The sequence below is a fragment of the Rhincodon typus genome, chromosome 24, assembly GCF_021869965.1.
Source record: "Rhincodon typus isolate 14 chromosome 24, sRhiTyp1.1, whole genome shotgun sequence".
NCBI classification, from domain to species: Eukaryota; Metazoa; Chordata; class Chondrichthyes; order Orectolobiformes; family Rhincodontidae; genus Rhincodon; species Rhincodon typus.
Genome location: NC_063355.1, coordinates 7019736 through 7034713, shown reverse-complemented (window position 1 = coordinate 7034713; position 14978 = coordinate 7019736). Strand labels below are relative to the sequence as shown.

General features: G+C 39.2%; 1 protein-coding gene across 2 annotated transcripts in view; it reads right to left on the bottom strand.

Annotated features, from left to right (window-relative positions):
* The window catches only part of cdc45 (CDC45 cell division cycle 45 homolog (S. cerevisiae)), a 50239-nt gene that overhangs the window by 33032 nt on the left and 2229 nt on the right, over positions 1-14978 (bottom strand). The window contains exons 2-5 of one of the 2 annotated variants that reach the window (XM_048611461.1): positions 11438-11497; positions 9361-9453; positions 3921-4058; positions 773-919 (exon numbers count right to left, since the gene is read on the bottom strand). In XM_048611461.1, coding sequence (XP_048467418.1) covers positions 773-919; positions 3921-4058; positions 9361-9453; positions 11438-11497 — 438 coding nt within the window. The remainder of the gene's footprint in view (positions 1-772; positions 920-3920; positions 4059-9360; positions 9454-11437; positions 11498-14978) is intronic. The other variant, XM_048611462.1, reaches the window with a different exon arrangement.

Sequence of the window (14978 nt, the reverse complement as noted above, 5' to 3'; positions counted from 1 at the left end):
GAAAATATGAGACTGACAGTTTTTAAAAATTTGTTTATAGAATGAAAGCATCATTAGTTGTCAGTATTTATTGCCCACCCCCAATTGCCCCTTCAAAAGATGGTGATGAGCCACCTCCTTGGACCACTGTCGGCCATGTAGTGTTTTGAGGCATTTTGGCCAAGCTTTTGACCAATATACAACAAATTAATGTGAATATGTTTTCAACAGGAAAGTGCACAACTTTCTCATAGGTAGGTGGTAGTGTTCCCAAGCAACTGCTGCTCATGTCCGAGGTGAGAGAGTTGGGGAAGTGTTGTTGAAGAAACCCTTAGTGAGTCGCTGCAGTGCAGCTTGTAGATGGCATACACTACAACCATAGTCACCAGCACTGGAGGGAGGGAAGGCCTAAAGTGGTGTATGGACTGTCAATCTAGGAGACTGCTTTGCCTTAGATAATAACGTTGGGATTCTTGAATGTTATTAAAGCTTGCCTGCGAGTCAACATTGGCAATTTACGTGCATGTTATGTTACGATATGTTCCACTTGGGATTAGTAAACTGTAATGTTTGTGTTTATCATAACAAATACAAGCCAAGTGTCAGGTAGGCTAAATATCCTTTGAAAAATGCATATCTGTGCATGATCCCTCCGGTTTCTTTTGAAGCTTCAGAACAACCCCAAATTCAGTCTGGTTGTAAACATTTCATTTGCCCTAGCAATTAAACTAAAGCACAATATATTCTCACAACAACCTCTGTGGTAAACACACAATGCCTAATATCCACTCACCTCATCAAATCGCCTGCGCTTTTCAGAAGGTTCTGACCCTTCACTTTCATTTCCTGAATCCTCTGAATTCTCATCTTCTTCATCCCTAAAGAGGTCATCATAGGCAGGAACACCAAGATCATCATCCTGTTTAATCAGCAGTTTAACCTAAAGGACACCCAACATATGAATTTTACAGCAGTTAGAATGGTTAATAAGTCAGGCAACATTGAATTCCATCCCAAAATAAGAGGTGCACAGGCTATGTTTTAGAAGCAAATTGTGTCCAGTTTGTTATCCTGAATTCTTCCTAATTTAGGAATTTGGACAACTCAACAGGAGGATCATCCGGTGTCAAAAATTATTTTGCTTGTTTTTTGGTTGTCCCTTGAAATCCAATCACACTGCACAAAAAGAGGGAGAAATGCTTCTTAGGAAGTCCCAGACTGGTTAATATCCCATTCCACTGCTGTCAATGGGATTATAAAGCAGGCCTTGCTTGTAAAATTAGTGTCACTACCCAAGACAAAAGCTATCAATAGAATATTAGGATAAACCTAACTCTATACTAATAATGCTGTAGGAATGGATAGGTGGGGGACTGGAATCTGAGAGCTATTAATATTGAGTTTCCTTTGGTTGTGTGCAAAACTCTAAGGAAGCAGCCAAGCTATTTTTGAACTGTTTTTTTTCAGTTATATGTATGGCAGCCAGTAATTTCAAATGTAAATCAAATTATTCAAAAGCCAGGAAGTCTCAGCAACAGTTTTCCAAAATATTTATGAATCTGTAGCTATTGCAAATTTGTTCAACGACTCCAAGAGAACAGGGTAATTCATCGTCAAGAAGAAAACAAACACATTGTATATAAAAAGGACTCTGCAAAGAGTGAGAGAGTCACACGCAGAAAGTAAAAGGGACACAGAGCAGCTGGAGGGAGAGGCAGTAAGCAGTGGGAGTGATAGAAGGCAATACAGTGAGGAAGGGGTCAATGTGCCAAGAAGAATCAACACGCATGACTGGGAGCTCAAGTGACAGAGTGTCATGATTGTTCTTGTAAAGGAGAGAACCCATGCAGACACTTCAGCAACTGAAAACAATTAACAGAAAAGTTGTTCGGTCTGTTACCCTGGATGCCCTACTGAAAGGGTATCCAAGCTGCAAATTTTAAAGATAAAAGGTAAAATTCAACAATGAAAATGATGCCACGTCATATTCAATTAGATGGTCATCATACAACAGTTAAGTGCTTGCATTCTAAAATTAGGCTCCCAGCTGGCACCTATTTAATACAATCCAATGCAAGTGAGTTTACAGTGACAGTTCACAGTTAGTTTACAATGTCTCCCTAGCAACAACTAGCAACTGCGTGTTTAGTGTTTGGCATATTTAGCTTTCATAGATTTAGAGCAATTGTCTCAGTTATTCTGAATAATGTAGCAAAAGTAGAGCAGTTTGTATATCCAAGACAAATTTGACAAATCACATTTCCACAACTTTCATTTTAAAATGATTATGCTGGCCAGGGCATTGCATTTACAATATCATTGACAGATATTAGTGCAGACATGGACTCAATTCACAGGAAGTTGGTTTGGACTGATGCTGGAAATACCCTCGATGAGTGAATGCAGATGGGTGCACTATGTGAGCAGAGCTTTTTGGCCACATTCCCTTTGTTGCGTGCACAATTCCAATTTGTACTCCTTTTCTGGCTTCTCTGAACACATCAAGCTACCTAAAGCCTTACAGCTGTGTAGGAATATTGTAATACATTTTGTAATACATAACTTGAGTACTGCTTAAAAAATATATTTGCGAGGCTTTCCATCTGGCACTCATCAAGACAATTTACAAGAATAACAATGCAAGGGAAAAAAACAACATTTATATTGTGAGTGTACCAATTTGTTGGCCCCTGATTGGTAGAGGCATTGTCATGAAGAATGTATTAATGCTGATCAATAGTTAACTGTCAGGCTTGGTTAAATTTTAAACCAGACAGGTTGACTCTGACTGTTCAGAATATTGCCCTGTGCAACAAACCAGCTAATTTCTTCTCTCAAACAATTCAGGGTCTTTGGAAGTCCTTACCACAGAGAGCTGTAGGGACAGTGTCCTTGTGTATATTTAATTCTTTATCAGCAGGAGAATCAAGGGTCATGGGGAAAATGCAGGAAAGTGAACTTGAGGAAAGTCAGATCAGCCATGATCCTATTGAATGGTGAAGCAGGCTCAATGGGTCAAACAGCCTACTCCTGTTCCTATTTCTTATAGTCTTATTACCTTTGTCTCCAGGGTAAACTGAGACAGACGGGACACTGGGTTGTTTCCTTCTAAATTTGTACGCTTGGGAATTGCCTGAGCACAAGATAAAGGGTTGGAGGGATATGGGCCAGGAGCAGGCAGGTGGGACTAGTTTAGTTTGGGATTATGTTTGGCACGGACAGGTTGGGCCAAAGGGTCTGTTTCCATGCTGTATGACTATGAAAAGCTTTGACAAAATGTATCTTTCTCAACAACACTCAAGAATTGGAAATTGCAATGGAAAGATCAGTGCATAAAATGTACAAAACATCAACTAAATTGAGATGTTTATCCAAGATTTCCAGGGAGGCAAAGATTTACAGTAAGGGGTAGATGGTTTGGAAGAGATGGGAGGTTATATATTTTCACCTAAGGGTAATGGAAATCTGGAACTTACTGTCGTCATGGATGATACAAGATAGAAATCCTAATAACATTTATGTAGTATTTGGATGTGCACTTGCAATGCCAATGCATACAAGGTTTTGGGCCAAGCGCTGGAAAATGGGATTAGAATGGTTAGGTGGCTGTTTTGAACTGGTACAGACACAGTGGGTTTAAGGGCCTTTTTCTGTGCTGCAGATCTCTATGACTATTACTGGGGTTAAAGAACATTTCTATGGGTCAACAGAGAAAGGTTTCATCTTGCACCTGAGCCAAAATATTCCTCACCTGCAATTTCTTACTGCAGAACGTGGAAACAAAAGCAACATTCTTAACTTTGATAAAGCTCAGTAAACGACTAAAAGAAAACATTAAACAGAGGTAGAGCAGAGAGTGAAATTCAATTCCAAGTCCAATTACTTACACGTAGAAATCAGTATATAACATGGTTAAGATATGAATTTATTGGCAGACATACCTGTGTATCATTATAGACATTAACAATGTCAATGGGTCTATGGGTGTCACAGATGTAGAAGATAGTATCCTCATCAGGTTGCAGTGTCTCCAGTAAATCCAGATTAGCACCACAATTAATTAACACAAGGTACTTGAACTGCAAATAAGAAAATAACTGACTAAAATAACTAGATTCTGCAGGCAAAGGTGGATTTGGTGCCAGAAGCACGGTACAAAATTTACACAACTACATCTGGAAGTAAACTATTTTTTTGAGAAACTACACTTCTTATTCCCTATGCCAGTTCTTACCTACCCATACTACATAACACGCTCAACTTTGTCAAAAACTCAAACAATAAAAAGCAAACGTACATGGTAGGACAGGAAGCAAAATTCTATTCAACGTCCAATGACTTGCACATATAAATCAGTTTATACATCTCTCAGCTTAAAACAATCCAAAGACGTTCACAAAACTAATGACATTTCCAGCTCTGCAGGAACCTACAATTCCCCAAATTCCTTAAGGAATGCAGATTTCCTCCATAAAACTCTTCTCCTTGCTATCCATTTTTAAATACGCATCCAAAAATGTTTTCTTCCAACAACCATTAGTCACTTGTCCTCGTGTCTTAATTTCAGTTTGGTGAGTTTTTGTCCAATTACATTCCTGCCAAGTCAGAAAGTCACATGATATCAAGTTATAGTCCAACAGGTTTATTTAAGATCATACGCTTTTGGGGCAGCACTTCGAAAGCTTGTGATTTTAAATAAACATGTAGGACTAATAACCTGGTGTCATGTGACTTCTGCTTTTGTCCACCCCAGTCCAGCACCAGTATCTCTACATCAATCTGTTAAGTGCCTTGGAATAGTTTATCAAAGTTAAAGGTTCTATATAAATACAAGCTGTTATTTACTTTGTTACATACTCCAGTTATTAAAATCTACTTTGCATTCCCTGTATAAAGAAACCATCCAGGAGATAGACAGACAGACACACGCACGCAGATGCATACAAGAAGAAAAAAGAAAAAAGTTTACAATTATGAATTTTTTTTAAAAATCTAAAGATATGGATATTAAGTCACATAATATCCAGTGAAGGCTCTTTTCTCTAACTGCTCAGATTCAGAGGAGTTCAGTTAGCTAATTCAGGAGTTGCAGGATTCCTTTAAAGTTGAAGAAGGTGTAGCAATTGATGAGACTGATGTAGGAATAGTCTAATCTTATAAGTTGTCTAATTTTCAGATCAAGTACAATGTTTCTTTCAAAATAAGGTTGAGAGGTTTACTCGGACTCAAGGCAAACATGGCTAAGCCTGAAATCAGTTCATAGCGTCACCATTTAGATGCTTAGCAGACTGACTTGATGTCGAAAGTAGAAAAATTGCTAGCAAACTAAGGGAAATATTCAGAAATGTACAATTCGAGCTCTTGAAGACCAGGAATTTTGGTCACGCGAAGGGCTTATTTCAGAAGAGTCGTTTCAATTAATGAGGCAACTTCTATGCCTCTGATCAAAACCGTTATTCAGTGTGAGATTTGAATGGTAGGCTGCAATTTTAATCATAAGCTCTATTCCTGTATCAGACCTTGATGGGAAGACAGGTTACCCACTTGTTGACTGTGAAGTCCCCACAACGAAAGAGTGACAGATTTCAGGAGGACAATCTAAGCTCTGTCCTTTAATCCCTTTCACCTAACTTGCTCTTGGTGACTGTAGTTCACAGAATAGTATCCTCCTGCCCTGCTTTGCATGATCTGCGATTATGATTTGTCCTGAACCATTCTCACACATCCACTTTGACATCCAGTCTACCCCTCTTTCTGCTACCCTCAAATTTGACCTGGGGAGGGGGTGGGGGTTGTTTTTCAGCTCTTATCAAATGGTTGACTTTCTTTTCTAATATCACTAAGATATTTATTTTGGTCTTGCAACTTCAAGCACCTTTTCATTGGTCTTATAGTCTATACATGGAATTTTAAGCCACATTTCATAACCCTCTGTTTTCTTTCGCAGACTTTTATTTATTGTTCCGCTTTCTGAGGCATAGAGAAAAGAAATGTTGCACTTTAAGAGTTCTTACTCCTTCTCGAGCTTGGGTTTTCTTCTCTAACCCATCCTTAATCTTCATGAAATTACTCTGGTTATCTTTACCTTTCTTCTGACATCAACATCACAGCTCCGATCTTTTGTTATTATTTATCCTATGTCGAAAAAACTAACTACTTGATCTACAGTAAGACCATCAACTTCCATTCTTAGTTTCTTCTAATATGTTCCTTTTGAACAAATTTTTTTTGTCCTTTTGGTGTTTATACTCAAAATTTATATTCTCAGCTTCTGGATTTTACTTGACCCAAGATATTTTATAAGGTCTGTCCTGATTTTGCAAGTACTGCTATATCATCAACGTACTGCACTTTTTTATGTTCTTGCTTCTTGTGAAGGCACATCTGACCTACTGAATAGTTCTTCAATGCACACAGACTGAATAATTTAGGAGACAGTACACAGATTTGTCATATTCCTCTTTCACTTGAAACATACCTGCTTATCCATCTTCTAGCCTGGTGCCCACTATTTGGTCCCAATATAGATACTGGGTAAATCTTACATCCCTACTGTCGAAGTCACATTTTAACAGCACATCTATTAGCATTTGGTGATAAACACATATCAAACATTGGTTCATAATTTACAAAGCATGTGTTAACATTCTTGTTTACAGATGGTAGAAAGGGGAGAGAAAAGAACCATGCTTGCGTGTAGTTAAATTGAAAAGAAAATTAAAAATGCCTGAAAGGGGTCCTAAAATAAATGCTTTGAAATGTTAAATACAGATAAAGTTACAGGCATTGATAAAGTAACATCAGACCTTCGAAAAGCCCTTAGAGAAACAGAAATAGAAACAATATCAGAAATTGAGATCAAATATATATGAAAGATAGATACCAGGTGATGAGACATTCATTATTTGTTAAGATTTCCAAGCAACAGAATGCAGTTATTTTAGAACTATAAGTTTATGACTCATCTCATTAAAGTTATCTTGAAAATCATAATATAAAGAAGTAACAATATATCTGAAGCTGAAATACTGTCTCAATTTAGACCGTCAGTAGGGGTAGAACAAAATAGCATATAATTAGATTTAAAAACAAACTGCTGGAAAAGCTCAGCAGGTCTGGCAGCAGCTGCGAAGAGAAATCAGAGTTAATGTTTCATGTCCAATAAATCTTCCTCAGAACTCAGTTGCTCTCCACAGATGCTGCCAGACTTGCTGAGCTTTTCCAGCAATTTTTGTTTTTGTTTCTGATTTCGAACATCCACAGTTCTCTTGGTTTTTACAATTAGAATTATGTTAATTTTTACAAATTACCTGTGAGAATTTAAAAAAAATTGTCACTGGAAAGTCCAATGCTTATTACCTTTAAGGTAGATTAGACTTGAGCTACTATTATATACAGATTCAATGATGTTAGGTAGAGTACCAGTGTATTGATTCAGCAACAGTGGCGGAATGGAAATATAATTCCATGATGTCATGGGACTTGGAGGGGGTCTTTGCAGGTAGTGATATTCCTATCTGCCTGTTCCTCTTTGCTTAAGTGGCAGAGGTCAAGGTTTGGAAGGTACCATTCAAAAAATTCTGGCCAGTTGCTATTGTGCACTTTTTTTTGATAATACCCACTTGTCATTGTTTGTTGGTGATGGAGGTATTGATTGTTTAAGGTAGTGTGTGGAATGTTGATCAACAGGGTGTTTTGTTTTGAGTGCTGAACCTCTCAAACATTGATGCAGATGTACCCATTCAGTAAGTGGATAGTATTACATTACACTCCTGACTCATTTAGACGTTGGTGGGCAGGTCTTGCAGAAACAGAAGGTAGGTGACTTCCTGCAGAATTCCCAGCATCTAAAATGCTTTTCTAACCACAATATTTGTGTGTGATTTAGCTTCTGGACAAGGAAAACACTCAGAATGATGATGGTTGGGAATTTAACAATGGTGATTTTGTGGCAATATCAAAGGGACACGATCAGATTTTGTCTTATTGGTGATGGTCAATACTTGACATTTTCATCGTACATATATGATTTGCCACTCATCAGCCTTAGCCTACAATGAGCTAGCATAACATAGGACAAGCGACATCACTCTTTACTAGAATAAAGCTCCCAGTTTGGGACGGCACGGTGGCTTAGTGGTTAGCACTCCTACCGCAAAGTGCCTGAGACCCAGTTCGATTCTAGCCTCAAACAACCTGCGTGGAATTTGCATACTCTCTCCATGTATGTGTGGCTTCCTCGGGGTGCTCAGGTTTCCTCCCACAGTCCAAAGATGTGCAGGGGAACTGGATGGCCATGCTAAATTGACCGCAGTGTGCAGGGATGTGCAGTTTTGATGGTCTCAGGTTCCTCCGAGTTCTGAGGAAGGGTCACTGGACCTGAAACGTTAACTCTGTTTTTTCCTTCACAGATGCTGCCAGACCTGCTGAGCTTTTCCAGCAACTTTGTTTTTGTGCAGGTTTGATGTGGTAGCCATGGAAAATACAGGGTTACAGGGATTTGGGGAAGAGGATGCTCTTTGGAGGGTTGGTGTGGACTCGATAGGCCAAATAGCTTGCTTCCACAATGGAGGGAATCTATTCTTATGTGATGTCCTGTTGCACTACATATTTATTTCCTACTAATATACTAAATTATAACATACACTAGAGTATATTAAGTAGGACTATAAAGCCTTTTACATTAAAAAAAACTATTCTCTAGAAGTTATTCCAAAATAATCCACGTTCACACTATAAGAGAACTACTGTATTAAAATACCTTAACTTGCTATCACACTAACCATAGCCTAAGGAACTTTCCAAAATGTAATCGTTAATTATCTCTTCCAAGGTGATATAAGCCCAAATATTTATGGACTAAAAACATGTAAAGTCAGTTCTGCTATAACACATATTCTGGCAACGTGAATTGACTATAACGCAACTGACAAATATGGGAATCCTATTTCTAAACGTAAACTTATGTCAGCTATAACGTGATTCCATCGGTGTGTGGAGGAGTACGCATCAACATCACTTGATCGTTCTGCGGCCTTGTCCTGACCACGCGCAACATTAGTGCTGAAGGAGTCTCACGCCGGCATCACATGATCAACAGAACAACCTCAAAACCTCCACCCCCATCAAGTCATGTTGATATATTTTCAAGCTAAGGTATTAAATTTACTTTTATTTCATTGTTAGATATGAATTATACATTTATGCTATCCTTTGGTTAGCCTTTTGAGTGATTTTTGAGTGATTTTTTTGGTGGCCTGCCCCTTACCTCGCTTTTCCCATAGGCCCCGTTATTTCTATAGAAATGCACCTATTGCGTTATAGCAGCACCAACTGTTTAGTAGTTAGTCTTCCTTATCATATTCCATAGAATTTACATACCTGTTCTTTGTGCTCAAGGAATGCAGTCTCCAAGTCCTGCCATCCAGCCACTGGAACCAATGTGTATTGTACATGGTCACACTGGAAAAGGGCCTGGACAGAATAATACAAATACACAGTCAGATACCTTTATTCCAATATCAAGTCTTTCCTCAACACGAGGTCATGGTCATAGACTCCAATTAAAGTTTGAGTTCCTCTGCTGGCTTTCCCCATTATATCTGGGAGAAAACTGGGGGCTCTTATGGCACAATGGTAGTGTTCCTACCTCTGGATCAGGAGGCCAGGTTCAAGTCCTCCCAGAGATTTGTAATAGCAATTCTGAACAGCTCGAGTAGAAAATACAGCAAACTGTGCTTTAACCAGCACCTATGAGCCTTCAGCCTTGATAAATCAGTAAAAAATTATATACCTCAAATTCCGAAGTTACCTACATTATTTTGTCCAATTATTGTGGTTTATTTTTAAATTTATATACCTCAGTATAAATATACATGTTGTTCAAATCATACGTCCACATAAGATATCAACAATTCATTCAATTTAGAGTCAATGTCTCCTCAAATACCGTGATATCCGAATAGTCAGTTCAGGATGCGAGTGAGAAGGCTCTCTGCCAATAAGTTTTATTTAGGGCAAAGTTGCATTAAAGTGATTTATGCTGTAAGTAAAATACGATAGTGATATGTATTATGTTTCTATTACTTAGTATGTTTTTACATTGAATATGTAGACCTCTTGATCAACCAAAATATTTGAGCCATCAGCACACTCCTGGTCCCATTGGTGTTGAATACTAAAATAGTTTACTGTGTCTATAAAGGGAGAATAGGATGGATTGGTGCACGGAAGGAGCTGTAAGACATTTTTCAGAGCAGGTTCAAAGGACTGAATGGCCTACTCTTGATCCTATTTTCTATGTTTTGCGCCTTTTTTTTCCCTTTTGGATTTACAGACTGGTTGATATTCTAGGAATTTGGATGGGACCTGTCAAAGTTCATCATGTTGCCCACCTTACCACACTGAACATAATCAAAGGGATTCCATGCAAAACAAATTGCCCCTGTATGAAACAGATCAGTCATCAAATCTAGAGGCACCAAGGCAGGTCAATCCAACAGCCACAAGTTCTTGTCAGGAGAAATCATACAGAAAATACTACGTTTGAACAATCCTTTCATATCTACATTGTGATCACACTGAATTTCCCACAAGAATGGAAAGTGACAAAGCTATTCCCTTTACAATTTTAACCACACAATACCAAAAAAATTAAACTGCTTTAATCTCTTATTACCATGAAAAACTAGTGTATCACAGCCTTTAATAGCACCCAGTACATCATAACATGTTTAGTGATCACTTTCTATCATACAATGTCACTGTGAAGCAGCAAAATTCTTTGGAATTCATGGGAAGCTATCAAAACGATGCTAATTACCACGTGAACGGCCAAATCAGTGGCTATTTCAAACATCCAATAAAGTTTTACCCTCAGATTCAAACAGAGTACATAGGTCTTTTGTGCTCAATTACTGGAGATTTCAACAGTTCAAAACCTTTGGTGAAGAGAATAGCGAGCAATTGTTCTCAGGTAACCTCGCTCCAATTTTAATGTCCCAATTCAGGAGTTCTGCTGAATCAGACACAGATAGTGAAGAAATGTAACATTGTAGTTATTGTAACAAGGTCAGCTAGCTCGACATCATAAAATATTTGCTCCCTAATTGGGGCTGTTAATCTGGTCCAATCAAGGAGACCTGGGTGACAGATAAAAATAAGAGTGTCACAGATTCTGGAAACGCTGGGTGCTAACTCTGATGAGGCTGTGCCAGAGTCAAGGACTTTGCATGTGTAAATAAAGGGTGATTTGGTGAGGTGAAACCGGTCTCTGTGGGGTTATTTCAGACAAAACTATTTCCAATTTTCCTCCAGAATAACAAAGAACAGTACAGCAACAAACATATAATTCTCTGGTTAGATACCCCATCAAATGGTCCATGGAAAATGTTTGGCTTGAGATTACTGTGTAAATTCAACATGGAGATTAGTGAATTTGATAACCAGCACCACTCACCTGAAGGATTTTGCAGGCACACAGGGCATCAACATCTGAGGCAACAAGTAATAATACCCTCTGGAAAACAAAACAAAGGCTTAAAAAGTGATCCTTTTCACAGGCTATAGGAATGCCACTTAAACATGACCTAGACTGAATACCAAGAGCTTGCACTTTGTAAACTCACTTTTTGCATCCATATATCTAATATCATTGCACAGCAGAACAAGGATGAAGGAAGCAAACGTGAACTTGTTTCTGGTTTTAAATTTAGATTTGCTCCATGCAGTTAACGGAGATTGTTAACATTTAACCTGCAGAATGAATTCTTTTACACAATAATTGAAAGCATTCTTCAAAATCCATTCATGGGATGTGGGCATTGCTAGCCAGATCAGCATTTATTGCACATCACTGTGCCTACGAGGTCTTTTTTGAACTGCTCCAGTCCATGTGGTACAGGTACACCCACAATGAGTTAGGGAGGGAGTTCCTGGATTTTCACCCAGCAATACAGATGAAGTGGAGATATATTTCCAAGTTAGGACGGTGAGTGGCTTGGAGTACACCTCACAAGTGGTGTCCCCATGTATCTGTTGCCCTGATCCCTCCAGACAGCAGTGGTCAGGGGTTTGGAAGGTGCTATCCAAGAAGTCTAGGTGAATTTGTTCAGAGCATCTCATAAATGGTGTTCATAGCTGCTAGTAGCACTGTGGTGGAGGGTCTGAATATTTGTGGTGGTGTGCCAATCAAGCAGGCTGCTTTGTCCTGGATGGTGACAAGTTTCTTAGGTGTTGTTGCAGCTACACTCAACGAGACAAGTTGGGAGTATTTCATCAAACATCCGACTTGAGTCTTGTAGATGGTTTACAGGCTTTGTGGAGTCAGGAGAAGCATTATTCACAGCAAGATGCCTAAACTCTGCCTTGCTTTTGTAGCCACAGTCCAGTTCAGTTGCTGGTCAATGGTAACCCTCCAATTGTTGATGGTTGGGAATTCAGCGACAGTAATATTTTTGACTGTAATGGAGTGACGGTTAGAATCTCTGTTCTTAGAAAATGTCGTTGCCTGGCACTTGTGTGGCAACACTATTTGTCAATCCAAACCTGATATCATCCAGGTATTGCTGCATTTAGACATGGACTGTTTCAGTACCTGAGGAATCATGAATGCACAATGATCAGTACCAATCATCAACTAACATTGCAGCACAAAGGTTACTTGATCAGCTCATGTCTGAGTTCTATCCCTTTCGTGCTACATGCTCTATTTGAACTCTGACAAATTTTCACCCTGTATTCCACATAACAGTCAGTGCAAATTGGTGGTTGACCAACAGAACAGAAGAAAAGTGACACTAGTGACATTAATGGAACGTACAGATCTTTATACAGCTGATGAACCAAGGGAAAAAGTACATTAATAACTGAATATGAAAGGCAGCAAAATGTTGCATTTCACTTATCCAATATTTCATCTGCAGATTCTTTATTACATTTTGTTTATTCTATGTTACTATTACTGTTATAGTCATCTAGATTAAGTGTCTAAAAAGTTCCAAACAGAAGGCAAAGGAAGTCAAATCCCAACTAGTTATTCATTAAAACAGACACTCAGCCCCTAAAACCTTTTCTGTCATTCAATCAGCTCATGCAGACTGTGCTTCGAAGCCATTTTGGTTTCCTTGTTTATGTTATTTCTTCCTATGTTTCATCATTTCCTTCCAGATATTGAATGATGCTGAAACATCAAGGTACCTTGAATGATACTGCAATTATACAAATGAGGCGCCAAATAGGACAAAGTCCAGTTACTTATTCACACACACACACACCAAGTTACTGAAAAAGCTCAGCAGGTCTGGCAGCACCTGTGAAGGAAGGAAAAAAAAAAGAGTTAACGTTTCGGGTCAGTTGACTGTTCCTCAGAACGGCTGAGGGCAGTTAAGAGTCAACAGCATTACTGTGGGCCTGGAGTCACATGTAGGTCAGACCAGTAAGGACGGCAATTTCCTTCCCTAAAGGACATTAGTGAAGCAAACGGGATTTTCTGATAATCGACAACGGTTTCACGGACATCATCAGATTCTTAATTCACGATATTTATTGAATTCAAATTCCACCATCTGCTATGGCAGGATTCGAACCCGGGTCCCCTGAATTCATTCATAGAATCCCTACAGTGTGGGGACAGGCCCTTCAGCCCAAGAAATCCACACCGACCCTCAAAGAATCCCACCCAGACCCATCCCCACTAATCAAGGCATCCCTGGACAGTACAGACAATTTAGCATGGCCAATCCACCTAGCCTGCAGATCTTTGTACTGTGGGAGGTAACCGGAGCACCCGGAGGAAACCCACGCAGACACGGGGAGAATGTGCAAACTCCACACAGACAGTTGGCATCGAACCTGGGCCCCTGGCGTTGTGAGGCAGCAGTGCTAACCACTGAGCCACCGTGATGCCCCTTTTATGTTGTCTAGATCTCTGGGTTAGCAGTCCAGCGATAATACCACTAGGCCATCACCTCCCCTTCAATATCATCATAGCAGTACAATGGACACAGAGAAAATTTAAGAGGATATTGCTACAAATGGAAAATTTTATGTGTAAAGATAGGATAGTCTGTGGTTTATTTCTTTGGAACAGAGCGTTGAGGGGAGATTTAAGTGAGGTATGCAAAATTATGAGATACGTTAACGCAATTGATAAGAGCAATACATTTTCCTTAGAAGAGGAAAATAACCAGGTGTCAAAGATTTGAAGTAATTGACAGGAATAGAGGACATAGAGGGCTCTGGAAATCACATTCATTTCTACCACTACGGTGTGAAAAATTTGTAAGACTCTGCAATAAAATGTCAAGTCCCTTTCAACAGCACCTAAACCCACAACCCCTACCACCTAGAATAACAAGGGCAACAAAAGATGGCAACACCACCACCTGCAATCTCCTCTCCAATGCACACACATCCTGACCTCAAAATATATTGCTGTTTCTTCACTGTCACTGGGATTTTCCATGAGTGTAGGAAATGTAGGCCCCTTTAATGGTAAGCCAGAACAGCTTCAGAATCGGTTCAGAGCAGATGACGATCATTGGACTTTGCATTTCAAAGCTGGTTTCTTTGGTGTTGGAAAGTTCAGAAGAGCATAAAAGCATCTCTAAATATAAAATAAAATTGGGCTTTTGTGCTGCTGTGCTAGCACACTACCTCTGAGCCAGGAGGTTCAGCTTCAAGTCCCATCTGCTCCAGAGCTGTGGAGTAACATGTCCGTAAAGGTCAGTTAGAAAATTAACAAAAGTTCTGGATTCTGAGTTCTTAAGTAGACTTCTGGACAGACAAAGATGGAAACTTGTGTGGTGCTGAAGTAAGATTAACAATGAAGCCCTTGTAAATCTCTGAAAATCTTTTGCTGCCTAATTCAATGAATGGTCTGTTAAACAATTCTGTTCCTAACACTATGCTTGCCTTACAGGACTATAGCAGAGATAGTAGGAACTGCAGATGCTGGAGAATCTGAGATAACAAGGTGTAGAGCTGGATGAACACAGCAG